Here is a 22,310-nt window from a genome sequence, read left to right on the forward strand (position 1 = left end):
TAATAACACAAATGGAAAGGATATAGAATTAGCATTTAAAAAAAAGATATTTCACATTCATACTTGGAGCTTTACGTAGTAATTGCAATATCATTAACTTTTTCAGCTCGAAAAGCTGATTTTGGCATATCTGGATTTGGAGTTTCTGTAACTACAATAGAAGAAGTTTTCATTAAAGTTGGTGAAGGGGCTAGGACTGAGGAAGAACAGTAGGTTATATTTACACATGTCCTAATGTTGTTACATTACTTATTGTTAGGGTGAAGCCAAAATCCATCACATCACCACCGGTAGAAGGAAATGCTGTTGAGACTTCAATGTTGGGAGCTGAATCGGTTAAGTTACAAGGAGCACTACCAGCTAATACAATGAGACATGAACCTGAACACAACAGTTTCTCTGTAGATGGCTGTAATATTTTCCGTAGTGAGAAAATAGGTTAGTTGTATCAACTGCTGTTTCTGAAATGTGTGATATAACTACTACAACTAGCTGACCATCATTTTATGCCATGATTTTAAATGGTATATATTGTTTGTGCATGATCATGTAGTCATTAGTGCTTTCCAAACATTCGCTTGTCTAATGTAAACCATAAGTTGCCCACTTGCAGCAAAATTTAAAAGTATATCTTCAGAAGTGTATTATGTGTTTATGTACAAAATGCTGTTACATCCCTTTTGCAGACCCCAATACTGGTATAGTATTATGGGTACAACAATTCTATGGTTTGTTGGTGAAACGATTTCTACACTCAATCAGAAACTGGCGTGCCATCATCACCCAGATTGTGTTACCTGTGATATTTATCTTACTTGGACTAATCCTTATTGAGACCGTGCCATCAACCACAGATCAAGATGATCAACGAATCTTAAACCTGCCAGAGTCTGCATTGCTCGATGATAATATTGTAACCTTTTTAGCAGAGTTTGGTAATGGACAATCAATATTTCAGGTTAGTTAGTAATGGTATAGCATAATTAAAATTTTAAGAAGCTTGTTTTGTTCCATGAAGACACAGTAGTGTGTTTTTGTGTAAAAGTTGGTGCTGGCATGCTTCAGACTAGTGCCAATTTTCAGGAGCTTAAAAAGCATAATTTTACAACAATCATACTTGGTTGTGCCACAACAGAACTGTTTCACCTTCCATACCAGCCATTACTCAGTTATACACATTCAAAAATTGACCTCTCTCCTTATAACTTGCTCGTGCTTTAGCTGACTTACTATAATTTATAAGAGAATATTACATCTCTTTAGAAAGCATTTAAAATAACAAGTGTAATTTGTTGTCACACCTACTAGACAACCATCAGCTGAATTTTCTTGTAGATTTTGGTAAAACTATCAGGTGGAGCCCTGCTGATGTAAAAAGACATAATATCACAGCATATCAGTATTAATTTTTTATTAAAGATTGTCCTTTTCAAAGTCGAGCTAGATTAAACTAGTATAATAACTGAAAATTATTTTTTAAATGAAGTAGGGATCCAGGCGACAAAAAAGTAGTGAAACAAGAGATGAACGATGGTATTACAGCATAGTTCAGTGGGAAAGTCCCTACTTTGGTACATTAGCTATAACAATTATTTTGCTCAATGCCAAAGTAGGGATTTTCCCACAGAGCTATGCTGTAATACCATCATTCATCTCTTGTTTCACTACTTTTATCACTTGGATCCCTACATCATTTTTATTTTCAATGTACTAGTTTGGTTTTTTGTAATAGCGTACAACATATACACGTGTGACTGTTCTATGAGGGTGACTGCTGTATTAGAGTATCTCGAGTCTGCCTTCACCTACCAGGGACTGTGTCAATATTTTATATTTTCATTGTGTTAGCATTATGAACAATAAGTTACAGCTAGGCCAATAATAGTGGGGTGTGTCATCGTGATTGAGTAAATAGATTGTTAAGAGGTGTGGTCTCAGTACTTGATCATTACGATTAATCAACCAAGATTGCATTAATAGGTGTGATATTGAACCTATCATGAAGTTACAGGTATCTACCAAGCAGCGTAAGCACTTAAATAAGTTCGTGGCATCTAAATATTCTGCTCAACTAGGAAAGTATTTGTACTGTCCTTAGTAGACTGTAGGACTATGCGCACAACACAATACAACAAGAAGTAATTTGAATCACTATCATTGGAAAACTCTGAAAAATATAGATTACAACTACATTTATATACACGCAAGCAATTACATAATTTTAGATTACAATAAATTTGTCCAATCACTACATCTCCTCCACCCTTAATAAGTCCATTTATCAGGGGGTTTCCTTGTCCGGAAGGGGTTTTACCGAGGTTCTGTGGCCGAAACATTAACAGGGGCAGCACTAGTTTCTGTGCTTGTATTTGGCCATATTACAATAACACTTTCTTCTTCCTCCTCCCCCTCCTCAGTGGAGTGAGATGCAAGTGAAATGTCACTTGCATTCAAATCAGTTGAATGTGACACACTTGTGTTGGATTGCTGTGAATAGCAGACTCTCAGTTGATCAATGTGTCTCTTCCATGTAAAAGTTTGATCATGTAAAGTAACTGTAACTTTGAAATTTTGAGGTCCCGAGCAATCCACAATCTTACCATTGATCCAACGTGGTCCTTGTCCATAATTTCTAACATAAACAATATCACCAAGTTTAAATGATCTCTGTTTTGCACGTTTGTCATGACTATCTTTTTGCATAGCCATAGCAGTATCAACTCTGTCGTTCAAAGTAGGATTTAATAAGTCTAACACAGATCTGAGTTTTGTACCCATAAGCAATTCAGAGGGAGCAACACCAGTTGTAGATTGGGGTGTTCTATGATAACTAAACAAAAAACGAGCTAATTTCTGTTTCAATGAACCTTCAGACATTTTCTTCATACCATCTTTAAAAATTCTAACTGCTCTTTCAGCTAAGCCGTTTGTTGCCAAATGATATGGAGCTGAGGTTGTATGTCTGATACCATTTTGCTTCAGAAAATATGTAAATTCAGAACTTACAAAATTTGGAGCATTGTCTGTCACTATTCTTTCTGGGAGTCCAAATCTTGCAAAAATTTCTCGTAAACATTGAACGGTTGCAGTAGACATAGTAGAGGACATCGGGAAAACTTCTAACCACTTTGAATGTGCATCAATGATTACTAACCACATTTGGCCTAGGAACGGACCTGCATAGTCAATATGTAATCTTGACCATGGACGTGTTGGCCACTGCCAAGGAATAAGTGGAGATGTAGCAAGGTTGTTTTGTTGACTTTGGAAAGAGGAACCATAGTTTCAATTTCATCATCTATTTTAGGCCACCAGACAATTCCACAGGCTAAACTTTTCATTCGAGTAATTCCCGGGTGTCCACTATGCAATTCATGAAGAACTGTGGTTCTGCCTTGTGGGGGGGTACAATTACTCTATTTCCCCATAGAATACAACCATTTTGTGATGATAATTCAGTTCTACCATTTCAGTAAGGTTTGAGAGTATCATCTTTCACAAAGTTTGGCCAGCCAATGCAGCCATGCTATATAAAATTAGGTACTTTAGAAAGGCATGGATCTCTAGAGGTGTAATGTTTAACTTGTTGAGCAGTAAAAGTTCCATCGTCAATTTGTTCTAGTAACAAAACAGTTTCAGGTACTACAGGTACATCTGAAGGAACAACAGCTAACGGAAGGCGGCTTAAAGCATCTGCATTTGAATGAGCTGTTGTAGGATGGAAAGTAATTGTATATTCATAGGCAGCTAAGGTGAGCGCCCAACGTTGTATGTGTCCAGAAACTTGAGATGGAACAGCCATTTGTTCTTTGAATAAGCTAAGTAAAGGTTTATGATTGGTAACTAATGTAAAATCATGACCATACAAATTGGAATGAAACTTGGTATTGCCAAAAATACATGAAAGCACTTCTTTTTCAATTTGTGAGTAGTTAACTTTGGCAGATGTAAGTGTACAAACCCAATTGGCTTTTCATTGCCATCATTCATACGATGAGCTAAGACTGCACCGATACCATAATTAGAAGCATCACAACATAACAAAATTTCTTTAGAATGGTCAAAATGAACTAAAAGTTGTGAGGATAAAAGCAAATGTTTGGATTTTTGAAAAGCATCACCTTGTTTGGGTCCCCAATGCCAAGGAGTAGCTTTACGTAATAAACTGTAAAAAGGAAAAAGTTCTGATGATAAATTCGGCAAAAAACGATTGTAGTAATTTAGTAAACCCAAATAAGCTCTAAGTTGTGTCAAGTTTTTAGGGATAGGTGCCTTCTGAATTGCATCAATTTTGTCTGAGGTAGGGTGTAATCCTTGTGCATCAATACAATGACCTAAGTAAGTTACAGACGCTGACATGAACTCACATTTGGTTCTGTTAAGGCGGAGTCCTGACTGCTTCATTCGGTTGAGAACTTCTGCTAGGACACGGAGATGTTCTTCATTATTTTCCCCTGTTATTAAGATGTCGTCCAAATAAACTACAATATGAGGTAAATTTTGAAGTAAACTTTCCATAACACGTTGGAAAATAGCTGGGGCGGATGATATGCCAAATGGTAACCTGTTGTATTTGAATAGCCCCTTTGAGGTGTTGATGATCACATATTTAGTTGACTCGTCTAAACAGAGGTGTTGGTAAGCTTGACTCATATCGAGTTTAATGAATTTCTGGCCTCCTGCAAGCTTGGAAAACAAATCTTCTATTTTTGGAATAGGGTACTTGTCAAGAGGTGAAGCTTTGTTTACGGTCTGTTTGAAATCACCACAAATACGAACTGAGCGTTTATCAGCTTTCATTACTGGAACAATTGGAGCTGCCCAATCTGCATGTTGAACAGGTGACAAAATACCATCAGCAACTAATCTATCTAGTTCAGCTTCTACCAAAGGCTTCATGGCATAAGGAACAGGTCTAGCTTTGCCGAACCGTGGAAGGACTAAAGGATCAACAAAGATTTTTGCTTTGAAATCTTTCATCATGCCCACTCCTGATTGAAAAACTTCAGAAAATTCTGATAGGACTTCCTGCAATTTCTCAGAATGTATGTTGTGTATAGCTTTCCAGTTCAAAGTAAGTTTTTCAAGCCAGTCACGACCAATGAGACTTGCACCGATTCCAGATACGACTAACAAAGGTAAGGTTGTAGTTTGAGATTTATAGTAAACAGTTGCACTCATGATGCCCAAAACTTTCAAAGGTGTGCCAGTGTAAATCTTCAATTTGACTGATGAATTCTGTAGAGGAACTTCAGGCCACAAGTACTTGTATGTCTGTTCAGAAACTAAGGATAATGAAGCTCCTGTGTTAATTTCCATTGTGAAAGTTTTCCCATTAACATTAACTGTAACATTGTAAGGATTTTCTGCAGAGTTAGTATCCTTGAGGTGAAACAAGCCATACTCAAGTTCTGAAGTTGAACTGAGCACTTCCACTGAATCAATCTGTTTCTCCGCTTTGGGTGAGCGGCACACTTGCATCAAATGTCCAATCTTGCCGCAATTATGACATTTAGCTTTAATGAACCTGCATTGTGTAGCTTTGTGTCCACTCTTACCACACCTGTAACATGTGACTGCAGCTGGTGGTTGTTTACCAGTTGTAGACTTGTGAGAAACAGGCTGACTTGGCTGTTTACTAGTAGACTTTAGTACATTAATTGGCTCTGAGGGAGTCCCTGCTCCAACTATTGCGGTGTGACTGTGTGTGCCTCGAATCGTTTGAACATTCTGGGATGCCGTTTCTTGGCTGGTCGCAATCTCCAACGTCTTCTTGTAGGTTAAAGTCGTCTCTGCCAGCAGTAAATGCTGTGTCATTTCATTGTTAATTCCACATACTAGTCTGTCTCTAAGCATGAGTTCTAAAGTAGCACCAAAGTTGCAATATTCTGCTATTGACCTTAACTCTGCGACATACGTCAATACTGATTCACCTGGTCGACGGGAGCGACTGTTAAATTTAAATCTTTGAACAATTTCAGACAGAGCTGGTGTGTAATGGTCCTTCATGATCTTCAGTAGTTGAGCGTATTCTGTCTCATTGGGCTTCTCTGGAGCAATAAGGCTTCACAACTGTTTGTACGCCTTTGCACCAATAACTGTCAGAAAAACAGGGCATTTCTTGGCATCATCCTTTATTCCGTTTGCTTCAAAAAAGAACTCAAGCATCTCTACATACTGATTCCAGTCGTCTTTGCTCTCTTTAAACTCTTCGATGTGACCAATAGTAGCCATAGTATGAATCCACAAAGCCTCGTCACCAGTTGTACTGTCCTTAGTAGACTGTAGGACTAGTGCACACAACACAATACACCAAGAAGTAATTTGAATCACTATCATTGGAAAACTCTGAAAAATATAGATTACAACTACATTTATATACACGCAAGCAATTACATAATTTTAGATTACATCATAATCATAATAAATAATAAATTTGTCCAGTCACTACAGTATTAATAGGGAATATTAATTCCTCAATGTGGTTAAGACCAGCCTGATTGAAGATAAAAGGAAAGACAAGGCGCAGAGGGCACACACACTCATCAGAACCCCAAAAGGCACATCCCACTGGCAAATTTGTTATTGTGGCATAAATGGTGGCTGTCAGGCAAGTGTCAGGCTGGCAGGCAGACGAAATTTTGAGCTTCAGCTGTAAGTGTTTTCTTATTTTTAATTTTAAAGGCAGCATTTTAGGCAGTGAGTCAGTTTTTGGGGGATCCCTACTTACACAGTTCTACCATACTGCTTGATAATGGAAAAGAGTGTGCCAGACTTTTTAAACTGTTCAGAGCTATTGAGCATTTAATAACATCAGTTTCTTGGAGCTTTAACTCCACAGTTATTGTCTTACATAGCTAAGAACTGTTTGAATAAACACACAAGATAACAGTTTTATATTTATTAACATTATGTATGAAGGTGTCTTGTATTATTTTTTGCAGGACACTGCTGCAATTAGAAGTGCCATCAGAGCTACTAGAGTGGTTAACATTACTGACAAAGTTCAAGATTTAATTGACCAGACCAGGAACAAAAACATTTCTATGAACAAAAACATTTCTATGAACAAAAACATTTCTATGAACAACATGACAGAATGTTGCAAATATCCATACCAACTCTTGGACACAGTTTGTGCTTCCTTGTCTACAGTATGTGTGTGTGTGTGTGTGTGTGTTTGTGTGAGGCAGCATAGCCAAGTGGCTAGAGCATCAGCCTGGTAATCAAAAGGTTCCTGGTTCGATGCCCGATTATGCCAATTTGGTGTTGTTGTTGTTGTTGTTTCCTTGAGCAAGAAACTTTACTCACATTGCTCTAGTCTACCCAGCTGTATATTGGGGACCTGTTGGCGTGGTGTCATCTGGGGAAGCAGCCCACCCAGCTGTAACATCAATGGGTACCTGGTGTCATCTGGGGAAGCAGTCCACTTAGCTGAAACATTAATGGGTACCTGGTGTTTACTGGGGAAGCAAATGCACAACTGTCCTTGTCTCGCGTAGCGGTGTTGGGGTCGTTGTGGATCGTGACCTCTCTCCATGAGACCTGGACAGTCCTCCTGTGGGTTACTAGCCTACGATTTGCCTATTTGCCTGCACAAGGTTCAAGTGCCTGAGTAGTGCACAGGCATCCTTTGTGTGTGTGCGTGTGTGTGTGCGTGTGCGTGTGTGTGTGAGGCAGCATAGCCAAGTAGCTAGAGCATCGGCCTGGTAATCAAAAGGTTCTAGGTTCTATGCCCGGTTATGCCATTTTGATGTTGTTGTTGTTTCCTTCTGCAAGAAACTTTACTCACATTGCTCCAGTCTACTCAGCTGTTTAAATGGGGACCTGTTGGCCTGGTGTCATCTGGGGAAGCAGCCCACCTAGCTGTAACATCAATGGGTACCTGGTGTCATCTGGGGAAGCAGTCCACCTAGCTGAAACATTAATGGGTACCTGGTGTTTACTGGGGAAGCAAATTCCCAACTGTCCTTGTCTCGCGTAGCAGTGTTGGGGTCGTTGTGGATCGTGACCTCTCTCCATGAGACCTGGACAGTCCTCCTGTGGGTTACTAGCCTACGATTTACCTATTTGCCTGCACAAGGTTCAAGTGCCTGAGTAGTGCACAGGCATCCTTTGTGTGTGTGCGTGTGTGTGTGTGTGTGTGTGTGTGTGTGTGAGGCAGCATAGCCAAGTAGCTAGAGCATCGGCCTGGTAATCAAAAGGTTCCAGGTTCTATGCCCGGTTATGCCATTTTGGTGTTGTTGTTGTTTCCTTCTGCAAGAAACTTTACTCACATTGCTCCAGTCTACCCAGTTGTTTAAATGGGGACCTGTTGGCCTGGTGTCACCTGGGGAAGCAGCCCACCCAACTGTAACATCAATGGGTACCTGGTGTCATCTGGGGAAGCAAATTCCCGACTGTCCTTGTCTCACTTAACAGTGTTGGGGTCATTGTGGAACTTTGACCTCTCTCCATGAGACCTGGACAGTCCTCCTCCAGGTTACTAGCCTTGCCCCAGGAGGATTTGCCTGCACAAGGCTCAAGTGCCTGAGTGATGCACAGGCATCCCAGTGCTGGTTTTCTGGGCAACAATAGCTGTGTTTCACACTTCTGCCATAGGGTTTGCTTGCTTTGCTTGTGTGCTACAAACATATTGCATACACATACTACATGTGAAAGCAAGGTCTTCAGGTGCTGCTGCTATGCAGGGGAGGGACACACACACACAACACACACACACATATACACTACATGAGTACAGCCACACATTATATTAATGCATACTACATGCACACACACTCCACACTTACCTGTGAACTCGCCCACTCACATACATGAACACATACACTATGGCAGACATTTTCAACACTTGGTTAAAATGTCTTTATCCTTTTCATATAGGAAGATTTAAAAAAATGTCCTGGAGGTAAACCGAGGGGTTATTCTGAATGCGAAGAGTGTCTCAGGTATAATCACATATATGTATTAGCACGCTTTAATGAATACCATGCATGTATTCTATTGTATTAGCTATTTTCTAAAAGTGTAGAACACAAAATCATGTGCCTTCCAGGATGATGTTGAAGCAGCCAATGGTCATGTGACCAATTTCCTATTATGCAACTGTTCTGCCACATAATATTACTGTCAAGCCTGAAGAGTACTTATAGACGAGTAGTGGAGGGTATATAATTACCCTAACCTAAACAATAACCGATCTTCTATTCACTTGTTTTCTCAACACTTGTTTTCTCAACAGGTTGCCCCTATGTAACAGTAACATAGTGTAAATCTGCGATTAAGGATGAAATTTTTGTGAAAATGAAAAAATCTGAAAATTGCATCCCTTGAAAGTTTTTATATATGTATGTATGTATGTATACATGGACCTGGTTGTGCAAGTTACCTGAACTAAAATGATGCTCCTTGACTGTCCTGTGTAATGTCCATATACAAGATATATGTGAATGCTTGCTTCTGTAGCATTAAATATACATAGGTAAACGTATGTCATATGCATGTATGACTGTACATATGTGTGTATGTATGTCATTTTATGTATGTATTATGTAACACTTTATGTGTAGCTGTCATGAACACGGTAGAGCTGGACGTCATCTTGCTACCTGCACTTTTCCACTATATCGAGACAATGAAAACCCTGATTCAGATGAGGTGTTTTGCCCCTTCCCACCAAGTGTTAATATGGATATCGACCCTGATGCTGCTGGACAACCATTGGAGTACATGAGCTACTTTGTGGATGATTACTTGTTAGATTTATCTGATAATCAGATTGACACCACTGACTTCTTCAGACAATATATGGCAGGATTTCTGATCAGTACACGTGAAACTGCACTCTCTGTCTGTAGATCAAATGATACTGATTCTGTCAATGACGCAATGTGTCAGATGATTCTTGCAACTGAAATTGTAGAGGATGATCTTGCATTTACAGACACATTAGGTAGACAACAATATCAAAATTCAACTAACTGCACCATAGAAGAAACTGACAGGATACAAAGGATGGATGGTATACGTCTACTAAACTATGAGGATTCTGTCAACTGTGCATTCAATGGATATGATACAAGTGGCCCACTAGATGCTAATGATTTTCCTAACTGTCCAAACATTGACTTTGATGCTGACAATGTCACAAATTCAGTGTTTTCATTTGTTTCTGGAAATGGAACTACGGACATCTCACAGATAGAGGCAAACTTTAGTGTGGATGGTGCTGTTCGCAACAGGTTTGAAGGATTAGGCGGACACTTTGGTAGAGTATACTATGCTCCTACCAGTACACACATAACTGGAGCAACTGTCTACTATAATAATCAGGTACACATTAATGGTGTCACTTGTCACAAAGTACAGGAACATGTATATTTTAAAAATATTTCCATGTTGTTAATTTGTCAACAATATTATTGTTTCATTCTCTAGCCATTCCACATGCCTGCTGCAGCTCTAAATGCTTTCCACATTATGTACTTACATCACATACTAAATGACAGTGGAATTTCACAAGAAGATGCAAACATGTACACAATGAGAGTTAATATTCATCCACTGCCAAGAACAGCTGAAGGACAGGTAAGGGGATGAGTGGCAGAGGAAGTAGTTGATATGAGGGAGGCTGACCAGAGTATAGAATCTCTGGCAGCAGGGGGGGGGGGGGGGGCAGAAACTATAGCCGTTTTAGTTTTCACAATGTCTCAAAGTTCACCAAAATTAATTTATAGCAATTTTATAGGTACAATTTGAAGCATTTTAACTAAAACACTAACTTTTAGTCATAAGTATTTAAAACAGGCTATTTACAATCTCTTTGGCAAGCTTTTAGCTATTGACTGCAAGGTTAATGAACATGTAGCAGTACAAAACAGCTTTAGCCACCTGTAAACATTTGGAACAGTGGTAAGACACCAACTCTCTCAAAGCAAGAGGTACCTGGTATGATTCCCGCTGTAGGCAACTTTTTGCATTAAATTTTTTTTTTTTTTACTATTAGGAGCACATTTTTATGAAGGCCTTGACTGTTTTATTAGAACGTTCTATCACACGGTTTTCAGCCCCACTCCAAGAAGGATAATTTGGGCGTGATATCATTCTGAGGGGGGCCTAGCCCCCCCCTCCGCCTATGAAGGGGATGACACTTGCTCGTTGTTGTTTTTTTGTTGTTTTTTGCTTAAAAGTTTTGTGAGACATTAAATCAGTGACTATTACTTTTCTAGGTTGATGCTGCAGAGAATGATTTCCTTGGGTTCTTGTTGTCCATCACAGTCATCTTTGGATTGTCCTTCCTGGCAGCTAGTTTCATTCTTTATCCTGTGGCTGAGAAGGCTTCAAAGGTATTGTACTACATATACACATAATAAGGTACTACTACCACCACCACAGGCTAAACACATTCAGTTTGTTAGTGGAGTACATGTCACCAGTTTCTGGACATCTGCATATCTCTGGGATCTCATCAACTCATTTGTACCCATCATAGCTGCTGTGATATTGTTTGCTATCTTCCCTAATGACTCATACAGGGAGAACCTTGGAGCAGTGTTTCTACTATTTGTAAGGCTTTTTATCTAGTTTGTATTATTGTTTCTCAACATAATTTTATTATTACACAGTTCCTCTTCTGTTGGTCCAGTATTCCACTTGTGTACTGCCTCTCATTTTTATTTTCCAATTCCCTCATTGCCTTTGCACTTACCATTTTACTGTTTTTCTTCTCAGCATTGGTGAGTTTTATATACTAAACCACTGAACTATAAATACTGGGTGTTTTTTTTTTCTGATCTAGTTTGGTCTGATAATTACATTTGTTGTAGAGAATGAAGAATCTCTAAATTACTTATTCCTTGTTGTGCCAAGTTATGCGTAAGTAAAAAAGTGTTATAAATATTTGTTTGTGCATATTATTCAAATAAACTTCTACCTGGAGCAACATGATCTTGAAGGTAGATAGCAGACCAAGAAAGTTAAATTCTGAGTCATGTGGATTATTTAGTTAATACAACAAAAAAACTTTCCCACATTGTAATTTCGAGCAGTGGTGGATGAGAACTATATAATTAAGTTTATATGCAGAATGCTATCCATGTCTTTAGATGCTTCAAATCTTCTGCGAAACTAAAATCACCCCCCACTCTTTGGCCTGCTCCACCGCCCCCTATAAGCTATTTTTAAAAAGTGGCAAGTTACAGCCAGTGGTATTGAACTGTAATAAACTTACCTAAAAAGCCATTTATGTATGATGCATGGACTAGATTTGGTATATCTCAGTATGTGCTTACTTGTTTGTCGTCTGCTACTGGGCACTGATGCATTTCATCACATGTACACAATAAATAGAAGAAGGAATCAGTAGGAAAGACAGTACATTGTCAAACTTGTGTGTCCAACATGTATTTATGGTACTACTCAGTAGTAATTGTTGAATTTCTCAATGTGTATGGCTGTGTAATTATGTGATGGTATGTGGTTATATTATTCAGGTTCTCACAAGGTCTTGGAATCATACATACAAACTATGGTGTCAGAGAACAATGTGAAGAGTTTCCAGGGTAGGCACCTATATCCTACGTATGGTTGTGGTGTGTTTACAATTTTCTGATATTTAACAGGGTATGCGAACTTGAAGGTATAGAGTACGCTGAGAATACTTTAGATTTCAAGTATCCTGGAATTGGAGCAAATCTTCTAACAATGGCTTTAGAGGGGTTTCTGTTCTTTGGATTAACAATACTACTCGAACAAACATTTTTCATACACCAAATAAAGGGAATGCTTAAAACTTCTGGTGGAGTGGAGGAAGTGGAATTTTCACCCAATGAAGTAAGTGTTGTAGTGTAATTCAACCCAACATAGTTCCTTCTTCAAAGGATTCTGATGTAGCTCAGGAGAAAAGAAGATTGAATACTGATGAAATCAGTGATGATCTTATCCAACTTAAAAATCTAAAAAAGGTTATACAGATACTGTAATGTGTTGTTCTTCTGTGTAACATGCATGTTAATCCCTTTCCACCTTCAAAATTCCAGGTATAATTATGGTCTGAAGGGAATTATTAGCTTTAATCTTAAATAGATAAACCAGACGTAGTTGTTCTTTTAATTGTAATGATCCATTTTAGGCTGTGGCTTAAACTTCTTAATCTATACTTGTATTGCAAACACTAACCCTGAATAAAAATTAACTCACTGACAGGCCAGTACAGGGCATACCCAGTGGGGTTTTCAGGGGTTTCGGGAAGCCCCTTTGAATTTTACATGGTGCTTGGAACATGGAGAAAGTGGTACTTCCAGTATTTTGGATTTATCATGAAACAGGACACTTTTGACAAATCTATTATCTAAGTTAAGCAACAGTGTCTCACATAATAGCAATATCAATTTAGTGTAGTGGTAATAACAAATTTAGTATAAAAAATTGATCTAATAAAGTATTCAAATATTAACTACTCGAATAGAACAGTCATTTAGCTGTAGTGGAAACCCCTTTTCAAACTTCCTGCATACACCCCTGCAGTAGCTAAATGTTAAGTGTAGAACTAGATCAACAGTTTACATTCCGTACTACTGAAATCACATTGCGCTTCTCACCTCCCTACATGTACACATAACCTTAGTCACCAAAATGGTCCTGCTAGATTGTTACACATGTAACTATAGCTGTAGTTAGGGATTTTAGTATAACCATCATCTATCATTCTGCACATTGAGTTTTTATAATAGTATAGTCCACATCATTATGTATGTACATAGCCTCTAACTATGTACATATTTGATTTATCAGATGAATTTTTTTTTACAGAAATATGCTGGACATTTGGAAGGTCTAACATGGTTCCCACCAAAATATGCTGTGAGAGGTCTGAGTCTTGGAATCCCTAGAGGAGAATGTTTTGGGTTACTGGGAGTGAATGGTCAGTGTTCAGAACAGCTACATTGTTTCTACACCTGCTGTGTGGCAAACATTCATTGCATTTTAGCTCAATTACATAATTGTCACATACGTACTTTGAATAGATTCATTCATTAGGTGCTGGCAAGACCACAACATTCAATATGTTAACAGGAGACATCAGACCATCCAGTGGTACAGCTCTTATTGCTGGTCATGACATTACAACTGACATCAGAGAAGTAGGTGTGATATGGGTATGACTGACTGTTTACAATCCTTGTCTTAGGTCCAGCGACGTATTGGATACTGCCCTCAGGTACATACTTTGACTTTTGGTTGTGTTTAGATAGCAATGTCTATTTAAGAACTGCATAGATTTATTCATTATGCTCTATTTCTGTGTTGTGTAGTTTGATGCTCTGATAGACGATATGACAGCATATGAGTTGTTGTGGTTGTATGCTCGGCTAAGGGGAATACCAGAAAAACAGATCAAAGGTGTTGTGGACACTGAAATTCAACGGCTTGACCTGTTGAACCATGCTGATAGACTGTGTGGAACTTACAGGTTTATTTCTGCAGTCGTTTCTTGTTAATTTAGTGTGTTTAATTTCTGCAGTGGTGGAAATAAGCGTAAACTAAGCACTGCTATTGCACTTGTGGGAAGTCCCATTATTGTATTCCTGGTAAGTTACTTACTATTGTTGGTAGTGTGGAACTAAAAGCTTAACTATTACTAGGATGAGCCTACAACTGGTATGGACCCAGCTACCAGACGTCATTTATGGGATGCTCTTATCACAGTCATTAAGGCTGGCAAGTCTATTGTACTCACTTCCCACAGGTCAGTGATAAACAGTCTAAAGGTAGTTATCCTGATTGTGTGTTGTCCTCTGTAGTATGGAAGAGTGTGAGGCTTTGTGTACCAGACTAGCTATCATGGTAAATGGAGAATTCAAGTGTCTCGGTGGAATACAACACCTAAAAACTAAGTCTGTATACTATTTTTATACATTGTGTTTTAAAATACGTTTGCTTACCAGATTTGGGAAGGGATTTACTCTTCATGTGAAGATTGGATTACCAGAGGATTTTGTTAGTGCGGTATCTGAGCATGTTTTAGTACAGGGAAGATCAAATGTACGCCAAGGAAGTGGAGCAATACTTGGATCAAGATTTTTGACAAAACAAATTTCACTTCAAGAAGAACCAAGTTCTCCTACATCATGGCAAAGTCATCCCACCACTACTCCTGCTACATCTCCTACTGCTGATAATGCTGTTCCTCTACCTGACTATGGTCAATTTCCAACAGCTACAAGCAACTTCCACACCTTCATCAAGGAGAATTTTGAAAGCTGTACTCTCCTTGAAGAGCACCAGGTTTGTGACTTGTATCATGTGTGTGGTTTGTTAGCCACTGACTTCCTTGTAGGGAGCTATCTCTTACCAACTGGATGGACAAAACTTGACTTGGTCCTATCTCTTCCGCAAGCTGGAGGAGAACAAGACTCATCTGTTGATAGTGGACTATAGTGTTAGTCAGACCACCCTGGAACAAGTGAGATATGATGATAATATACATCACTTCATGTTTTGTTTTACACAGGTGTTCCTCAACTTTGCTAGGGATCAATTGTTTGAAGAACAGTAGTTACAGCCCAAATATTTATATTGACACACTCTAGTGTATTTATACAGTATATATCAGTATTTATATGTGTTATAATATTAAAGTTACTACAAAGATACCTGTAAATTACAGTGACTTATCTGTATTTAAACATAAGTAACTGTTTTGATCAAAAAACACTGTCTGATGCTTGAGCTCAAATGGTAAAGGTGGATACCTATAGTTCATGCCAGAGCATAAAAATAAATCATTTCAGAATGTCCTCTAATTGAATGCTACTATCTAGGAGCGAAAATATTCTTGAGCTACGTATATGCTGCAGGGAAGGACCAAACTAAAGTCTAATTCACAAAGTAATATCAAGTTTAGAATTTAAAATACATGTGGAAAATTCATGTCAAGGCTTCCTAATTTTCCAGGTCAGTCCCAAGAATTAAGATTATTGAAATTCTAAGATTTATTAGGGATCATAGTAAAAAAACATGGGATGTTGCCTACACCTACCTGCAGATATACTTGTGGACCCTACTTCAGTCTATAGCCACAACTGAAGTATAGAATTAAATATCCACTAGTGCAGGTGTATATGTAGGTGACATCCCTTGTGACTATTAATTGCTATAGTCAATCTTAAATTTCCTATTTTCTCTTGTACTTTTTTGTTCGTTAATTCTGGAATTATATACTGCATGCTATTCTCCCTGTATACCCTGTCAATCTCCTTTTAGACAGCTGTTGCATGAATAATTAAACCTGAACCGTTTGTTTTGTCTTGCTTGTTTTTATGGTACTTTTTGTAGGTGATGCCACTGTAATAAGCTTTTCCTTTTGTATTCATCTGACCCTTCTGTATTTAAATCAATAAAAATAAATCAGGAGTGCAAATTTTGTTCTCTACACAATCAATGCTAGAGTGGTCAAACACTCTAATAGAACAGTTACAAAATATAATATTTTTAAAACTGCGAGTAGCTATTTAATTTATTTGATAAAACTATTATCTCAGAGCCAAATAGTTTTCTGAGGACATGTTCCTAGACCTCCAGAATGGCAACTGTATCAACTTCATTTCAAGCTCCACTGTGTAATATATGCAATGAGAGCAAATTTAAGGGTTTCAGTCTATTTATCAGAATAAGTCAGGTGTGCATTGCAAGATTCTAGTAACTCTTCTTTAAACAGTTTCCAGTGATATCTTTAAGAAGATATAAGGTTACCAACAACACATGTGTAATCTAATTGTGATCTTACAAGAGATGTATACAATAAAGGAGTAAAGTGTGTGGACATGAAACATACAATAGATAATGCTGTTCATTTTTCAGTAACACCCAAATCAGATCCTTCAGTACATTTTTGGATTATAGAAATGTCATCTGTAGATAGTGAATCATTCATATAAATTGTAAAAAGTATTGGGCCCAGGACACTGCCCTGAAGAACACCACTGAAATGACCCTTGTCGGAATGTCCGTGTGCTTCAAGCTTGCAAATGAAATGCTTGTGAGGGGACATTATTGAAGGCTTTCTGGAGATCTATTTACAGAACTTCAATGTCTTTACTAGTATAAAACAGTCAGTCTAATGGTTTTTTTTACTCTCAGTAATTACAGTTCACAAGATCTTAGCTATAGAATGAAATCCATATTGTGCATCAGATAATTAGCAATATATTCGACTCTAGGTGTTCCATTAAGTGCATCCAGTTTTAACGATGGCTTCAAGCATTTTGCATATAACAGATATAAGACTCACTTTGTGGTAGTTGCCTGGTTTGGTCCTGCAGCCCTTGGTGTAAATTAAATTTGTAGCTGTTTCAATCAATATCTCAAGATACACGCAGAGTGAACATTTGTAATTCAAGCAGGCTAGTTTTCTACTTTCAGAATGAGAGAATCACAATTCACAATTAAGCAAAACATCTACTATATCATAAGCAGTTAATGACAACAGCTAATGCCTCAAGCAACACTATCATACTATACATAGCTAATTTGGTACCATGCACATTATGCTTTATAAGTCCTTTGCTAAGCCAGCCCTTATATACATAACTGAAATTATAACAACATCAATGCAGGTGCCTGCAAACATGAAAACAAAGTCATATTCAGTACAGTAGTGCTGTATAGCAGGGATGGCAAAAGTGTGTAATATTATACATGCCAATTAAATATTTACTGACCAGAAACCAACCTTATAAAATTCACTTTGCAAGTCCCAAAACAATTCCTCTATACAAGTAAACAAGTATAAGAAAAAATTAGGAATTTTAAACTAGAGTAGGGGAATATAGTGCACCAATAAAAAGCTTGAGTTAGTATATTATGACAGCAAAGTGAATATCCATACTGCGCTGTGGAGTTTCCATAATTGAAATGCACAGTAGGGATATTTACTTCTTTTTGTGTTACAGTAATTTGCTGTCATAATATGCTAACTCAAGCTTGTTTCAGTACTTTCTATTGGTGCACTATATTCTAGTTGATCCCTACTCTAGTTTAAAATTCCTAATTTTTTCTTATACTTGTTTCTGTTCTTTTTATAGAACTGGTGGTCAATCTACGTAACTAGTTGTTTCACAAAGATGAATTGATGTAGTCAATCCAAGAAGATGCCACCAATACTTTCGTTGAACATAAACTGTAACTTTGCACATAGATTGGTGTACTAATACTCTACAACAATTGATTTAATTGATTGATTTATACATCTTATGGTTTAAGACAAGTGTACACGAAATGAATAAAGGGTCTAGACGCAGGGGTACTAAGAAGTACTGGAGCCCTGGCAAGGCAAACACACACACACAAAAAGAAACACACACACACATCAATTATTGGTTAAATTAATTAGGTTAACAGATCTGACAGATTCCACAGTTCTGAGGAGCGAGCACTGAAAATTTGGCATGAACAGGACATTGCAATTCTGGCAGCTTGATCAAACATTGGCTTAATAGCTCTGGATGGTAACTTGCATTTACAAGATACGATGGTCAGCGTCACAGGTGTAAAATACCCTAACCAACCAATCTCAATTGTATATAGGGCATACAGGCCAGTACATCAGAGTTCATAGAATGAAATAGCTTAGTACAAAGAACTTACACAGCAAAGCAGTCCAAAACCGTGCCAACTAATCAGCTGCTCTACTTTGCTAGGAATGAGTTCTTATCCACTCATCATCTGAAACAGTCAATTGAACTCAAACACACGAGAACAATCAACATGTGTCTGTTCTACTTTGCTAAGAACGAGTTCTCATTCACCCATCATCTGGAACAGTCAGTTGAACTCAAACACACGAGAAACAAACAATTAACAGTGTTCATAGAATGAAATACCTTAGTACAACTTACACAGCAAAGTAGTGTGTTATGAAACACAAGTGATTAAGCCGTGCCAACTAATCAGCACATGCCTGCTCTACTTTGCTAAAAACGAGTTCTTATCCTACATCCACTGTCTGGAACAATCAGTTGCACTCAAAAACAAACTTACTGGCCAGCCGAGCTGCCAGCACAGAAAATCGAGTAGTGTGTACAAAATAAATGAAAACCTTGTGTTATCAGCGAAAGAACTGGGGACAAAGGAAGTCCACGATGCATGTATTGTACATACTGCGGTTGGTGAAAAGCACATCTCAGGACTAATCAATACTGAACAGGGAAGAAATCAAGCCTGTAGCTATATCCATTGTCGAGTTATATGCTTGGTTGAAGGCATCAGTTAGTCAGAATAAAATTCTGTTAAATAGAAAATTTTAAAATTCCATAGAAACTTTTTGGAAGGGTTGTTCTATAGACATTTCTGAGCTTGGCTGTGCCTAACTCCCAAGTTGTCATGAAGGGCTGGTTTTAGGGTGATATTTTTGGCTAGAAAAGCCCAGTTCTGCATGATCCCTACTATACAGTACTACCATACTGTATGATAGAATTACCAATTTGCTAAACTATGGATTTATGTTGACTGCCTGATTGACTCATTAACTCACCCAGTCAGTCAGTCAGTCAGTCAGTCAGTCAGTCAGTCAGTCAGTCAGTCAGTCAGTCAGTCAGTCAGTCAGTCAGTCAGTCAGTCAGTCAGTCAGTCAGTCAGTCAGTCAGCCAGCCAGCCAGCCAGCCAGTCAGTCAGTCAGTCAGTCAGTCAGTCAGTCAGTCAGTCAGTCAGTGTTGCATTTAGACAGTGCTACAGGATAAACAGCTAGAGCTACATCCCTAATTCTTTCATCAATAATTGCCAACTGCAAATCGAAGGAGGAATATTGTGAGCAGTGCTGGGTCACCTTTGTATTACATCTCATCAGGTCACACAAAAGTAGACATTTATGCTTAAAATAAGACTATGCCAAATTAATGATATGTTTCACAGATTATGTACAGTACTTGCTAATAGTAACCCAGTAGGTCAAATATAAATAAAGTACTGGAATCTATTTCAGCTACACCTGACTGTTTTATTAGAGTATATATGACTGCTCTATTAGACTACTACAGTAGCCTTTCTGAAACTCTATTTCCCTTCACTTTGCTGCTATACTTATGACTGTTTACACAATATTCATGAGTCTACAGCCATTTTAGCACTCATTTGAAAAACACATGAAACATAAAATTTTTCATGGTCTAAGCTAGAAGTATTTTCAGCTTCATCACTAATTAAATGATTGGCAGTATATAGACAAACAAGTGGAAAAAACAAGAAAAAATTGTAATAATAATAATAATAATAATAAGCCTGCAATGAATATAGAGAGATCACCATGCGTGCACTTATCATGTATAATACTCAGTTTAGCCATGCTAGTGTTTATTGGTACTATAGGCTAAAAATAAAAAGTAAGGATGAATTTGCATGTTGGGTGATAATCTCCCTATAGTTCATCACTTATTGTGTGTAATGATTGTGATCCCTACTAGCAAGAGTAAAAGTATCACATTTTGTATTTTTTAATTTACTTGTACCAAACAATAAAAATATTATATCTGAGTGTTAAGAACTGAAATTTTATAGGAGCATGTTATGCAGACCCGGCATCTATGCATATGTTTGTTGTATCATATACAAGTATTCCAATCACCCAGTATTATTATTATTATTATTTGGGGGAAAAGGGCAGACAGCAAAGCTGATCAAGCCCAAACAATTACAAATTGTAAGCGCTGTGCAATCAAGTCTGAAACTGTAGTTAAAGTGTTCAGTTCAATTAATTGTGGTGGCAGTGAATTCCATTCCTGGATTATTCTTGGAAAGTAACTTGTCGTGCTGTAGGTGATGGTGTTTGTTGATGGCACAATCAAGTGAAACGGATGAAGATGTCTAGCTAGTGTGTCTGGTGGTAAAATGAATGTATTCTGGTAAGATAATCAATTTCTCCATGCATTATTAGATAGAACAAATCAGTAGCTATCAACTAAACAAAGGATGGAGATCAAGACACGCGATAGTGTGTCGTGCGGCCCAAGAAGCCGGCGCGCCAGACCGTGAGTATATAAACAGGAAGAAAGAAAACGCAATTTTCACACCTATGTAGTCCTGTGATCCCTCATCCGATTGGAACCAAATTTGCTACAGACGTGCCGGCCAGTTATGGGAGTCCACATACCAAAGTTGAAAACAATCGGTCCAGCCATTTCCGAGATACCAGCGAACAAAATTTCGTTTTAATTTCTTCGTTTTTTTCTTCATCTTCTTCATTTCGCACACTTCGCAAAATCCGCCATAAAACACGAATGCGCACTCGGATAGGGCTGAAATTTGGCACACTTGAAGGGATCATTAAGGCGGATCGCAGTACCAACTTTGGTAGGAATCCGACGGAATCCGATGAACATTCACGGAGTTATGACTGATTGTGAGCGTAAAATAAGGTCGAAGGTCTGTCACGCCTACAGGGTAAACCCCTTGGAGGAATGAGTTGAAAATTGATATGTAGATGGAGTAACCATCGTAGGAGTGCCTTGTTGTGGTTTGAAAGGAATTGAGATAAAGACCATGGAGATATGACACAAAACCCAACCTGTGTCAAAATTACGCGATTGATTTTTATAAATAAAAAAAAACGATTAGTTTTCACATCTACCTAAGAATTATATTACATTGCAAGATATTCTGTACGGAATTCAGCTACAAACAGTTAATCTGATAGACAATTCAGCTACATGCTGTAGAGAGTTTATCTAAAAACAAGTCACCCTGTAGAGAGATCAGCTAGAGGAAGTCACCTTGTAGAGAGTTCAGCTACAAAGAAACCATCATGTAGAGAGTTCAGCTGCAAAAAAATCAATCACTCTGTAGAGAGTTCAGCTAGAAGAAGTCACTTTGTAGAGAGTTCAGCTGCAAATAAATCACCCTGTAGAGAATTCAGCTACAAACAAATCACCCTGTAGAAAGATCAGCTAGAAGAAGTTATACCTAATTGTAGCAAGAGTACATAATATATAGTACATAATATATATATTTAGGAGAGTATCCAATGCTGTATTGCCCCTTCAAAACCCACTGGCATTACACGCAATAGTCATCATCACCAAAGGTGTTAACTTGCTTCAAGAGCTATAAGGGCCTTGAAGTGCTTGCAGGTCTTCCCATTGGTATATCAACGCCTATCAACAAGTCTTTCATGGCGAAGTCATGTGTTGGAGTTTACTGAAATTATACTAAAATATTCCGATATGTTACACAATGTTGCACAATTATTACGCAGTGTGTTTTGAAGGGGTAATACAGGCGTTGGATACTCTCCTAAATATATATATTATGAACCCTAAATA

General features: G+C 38.0%; 1 protein-coding gene across 1 annotated transcript in view; it reads left to right on the top strand.

Annotated features, from left to right (window-relative positions):
- The window catches only part of LOC136249841 (phospholipid-transporting ATPase ABCA3-like), a 31,420-nt gene extending 15,736 nt beyond the window's left edge, over positions 1–15,684 (top strand). The window contains exons 21-44 of the mRNA XM_066041963.1: positions 107–209; positions 260–438; positions 687–958; positions 6,945–7,154; positions 8,884–8,948; positions 9,570–10,332; positions 10,438–10,587; positions 11,229–11,345; positions 11,395–11,565; positions 11,625–11,735; positions 11,798–11,874; positions 12,492–12,560; positions 12,621–12,831; positions 12,879–12,962; positions 13,810–13,921; positions 14,038–14,141; positions 14,189–14,218; positions 14,313–14,470; positions 14,522–14,588; positions 14,643–14,746; positions 14,802–14,894; positions 14,946–15,285; positions 15,338–15,463; positions 15,512–15,684. Coding sequence (XP_065898035.1) covers positions 107–209; positions 260–438; positions 687–958; positions 6,945–7,154; positions 8,884–8,948; positions 9,570–10,332; positions 10,438–10,587; positions 11,229–11,345; positions 11,395–11,565; positions 11,625–11,735; positions 11,798–11,874; positions 12,492–12,560; positions 12,621–12,831; positions 12,879–12,962; positions 13,810–13,921; positions 14,038–14,141; positions 14,189–14,218; positions 14,313–14,470; positions 14,522–14,588; positions 14,643–14,746; positions 14,802–14,894; positions 14,946–15,285; positions 15,338–15,463; positions 15,512–15,556 — 3,761 coding nt within the window. The 3' untranslated portion in view covers positions 15,557–15,684. The remainder of the gene's footprint in view (positions 1–106; positions 210–259; positions 439–686; positions 959–6,944; positions 7,155–8,883; positions 8,949–9,569; positions 10,333–10,437; positions 10,588–11,228; positions 11,346–11,394; positions 11,566–11,624; positions 11,736–11,797; positions 11,875–12,491; positions 12,561–12,620; positions 12,832–12,878; positions 12,963–13,809; positions 13,922–14,037; positions 14,142–14,188; positions 14,219–14,312; positions 14,471–14,521; positions 14,589–14,642; positions 14,747–14,801; positions 14,895–14,945; positions 15,286–15,337; positions 15,464–15,511) is intronic.
- The last annotated feature ends 6,626 nt before the right edge of the window (positions 15,685–22,310 follow it).

Source organism: Dysidea avara, chromosome 3 (genome assembly GCF_963678975.1).
Source record: "Dysidea avara chromosome 3, odDysAvar1.4, whole genome shotgun sequence".
In the NCBI taxonomy this organism is placed as follows: domain Eukaryota; kingdom Metazoa; phylum Porifera; class Demospongiae; order Dictyoceratida; family Dysideidae; genus Dysidea; species Dysidea avara.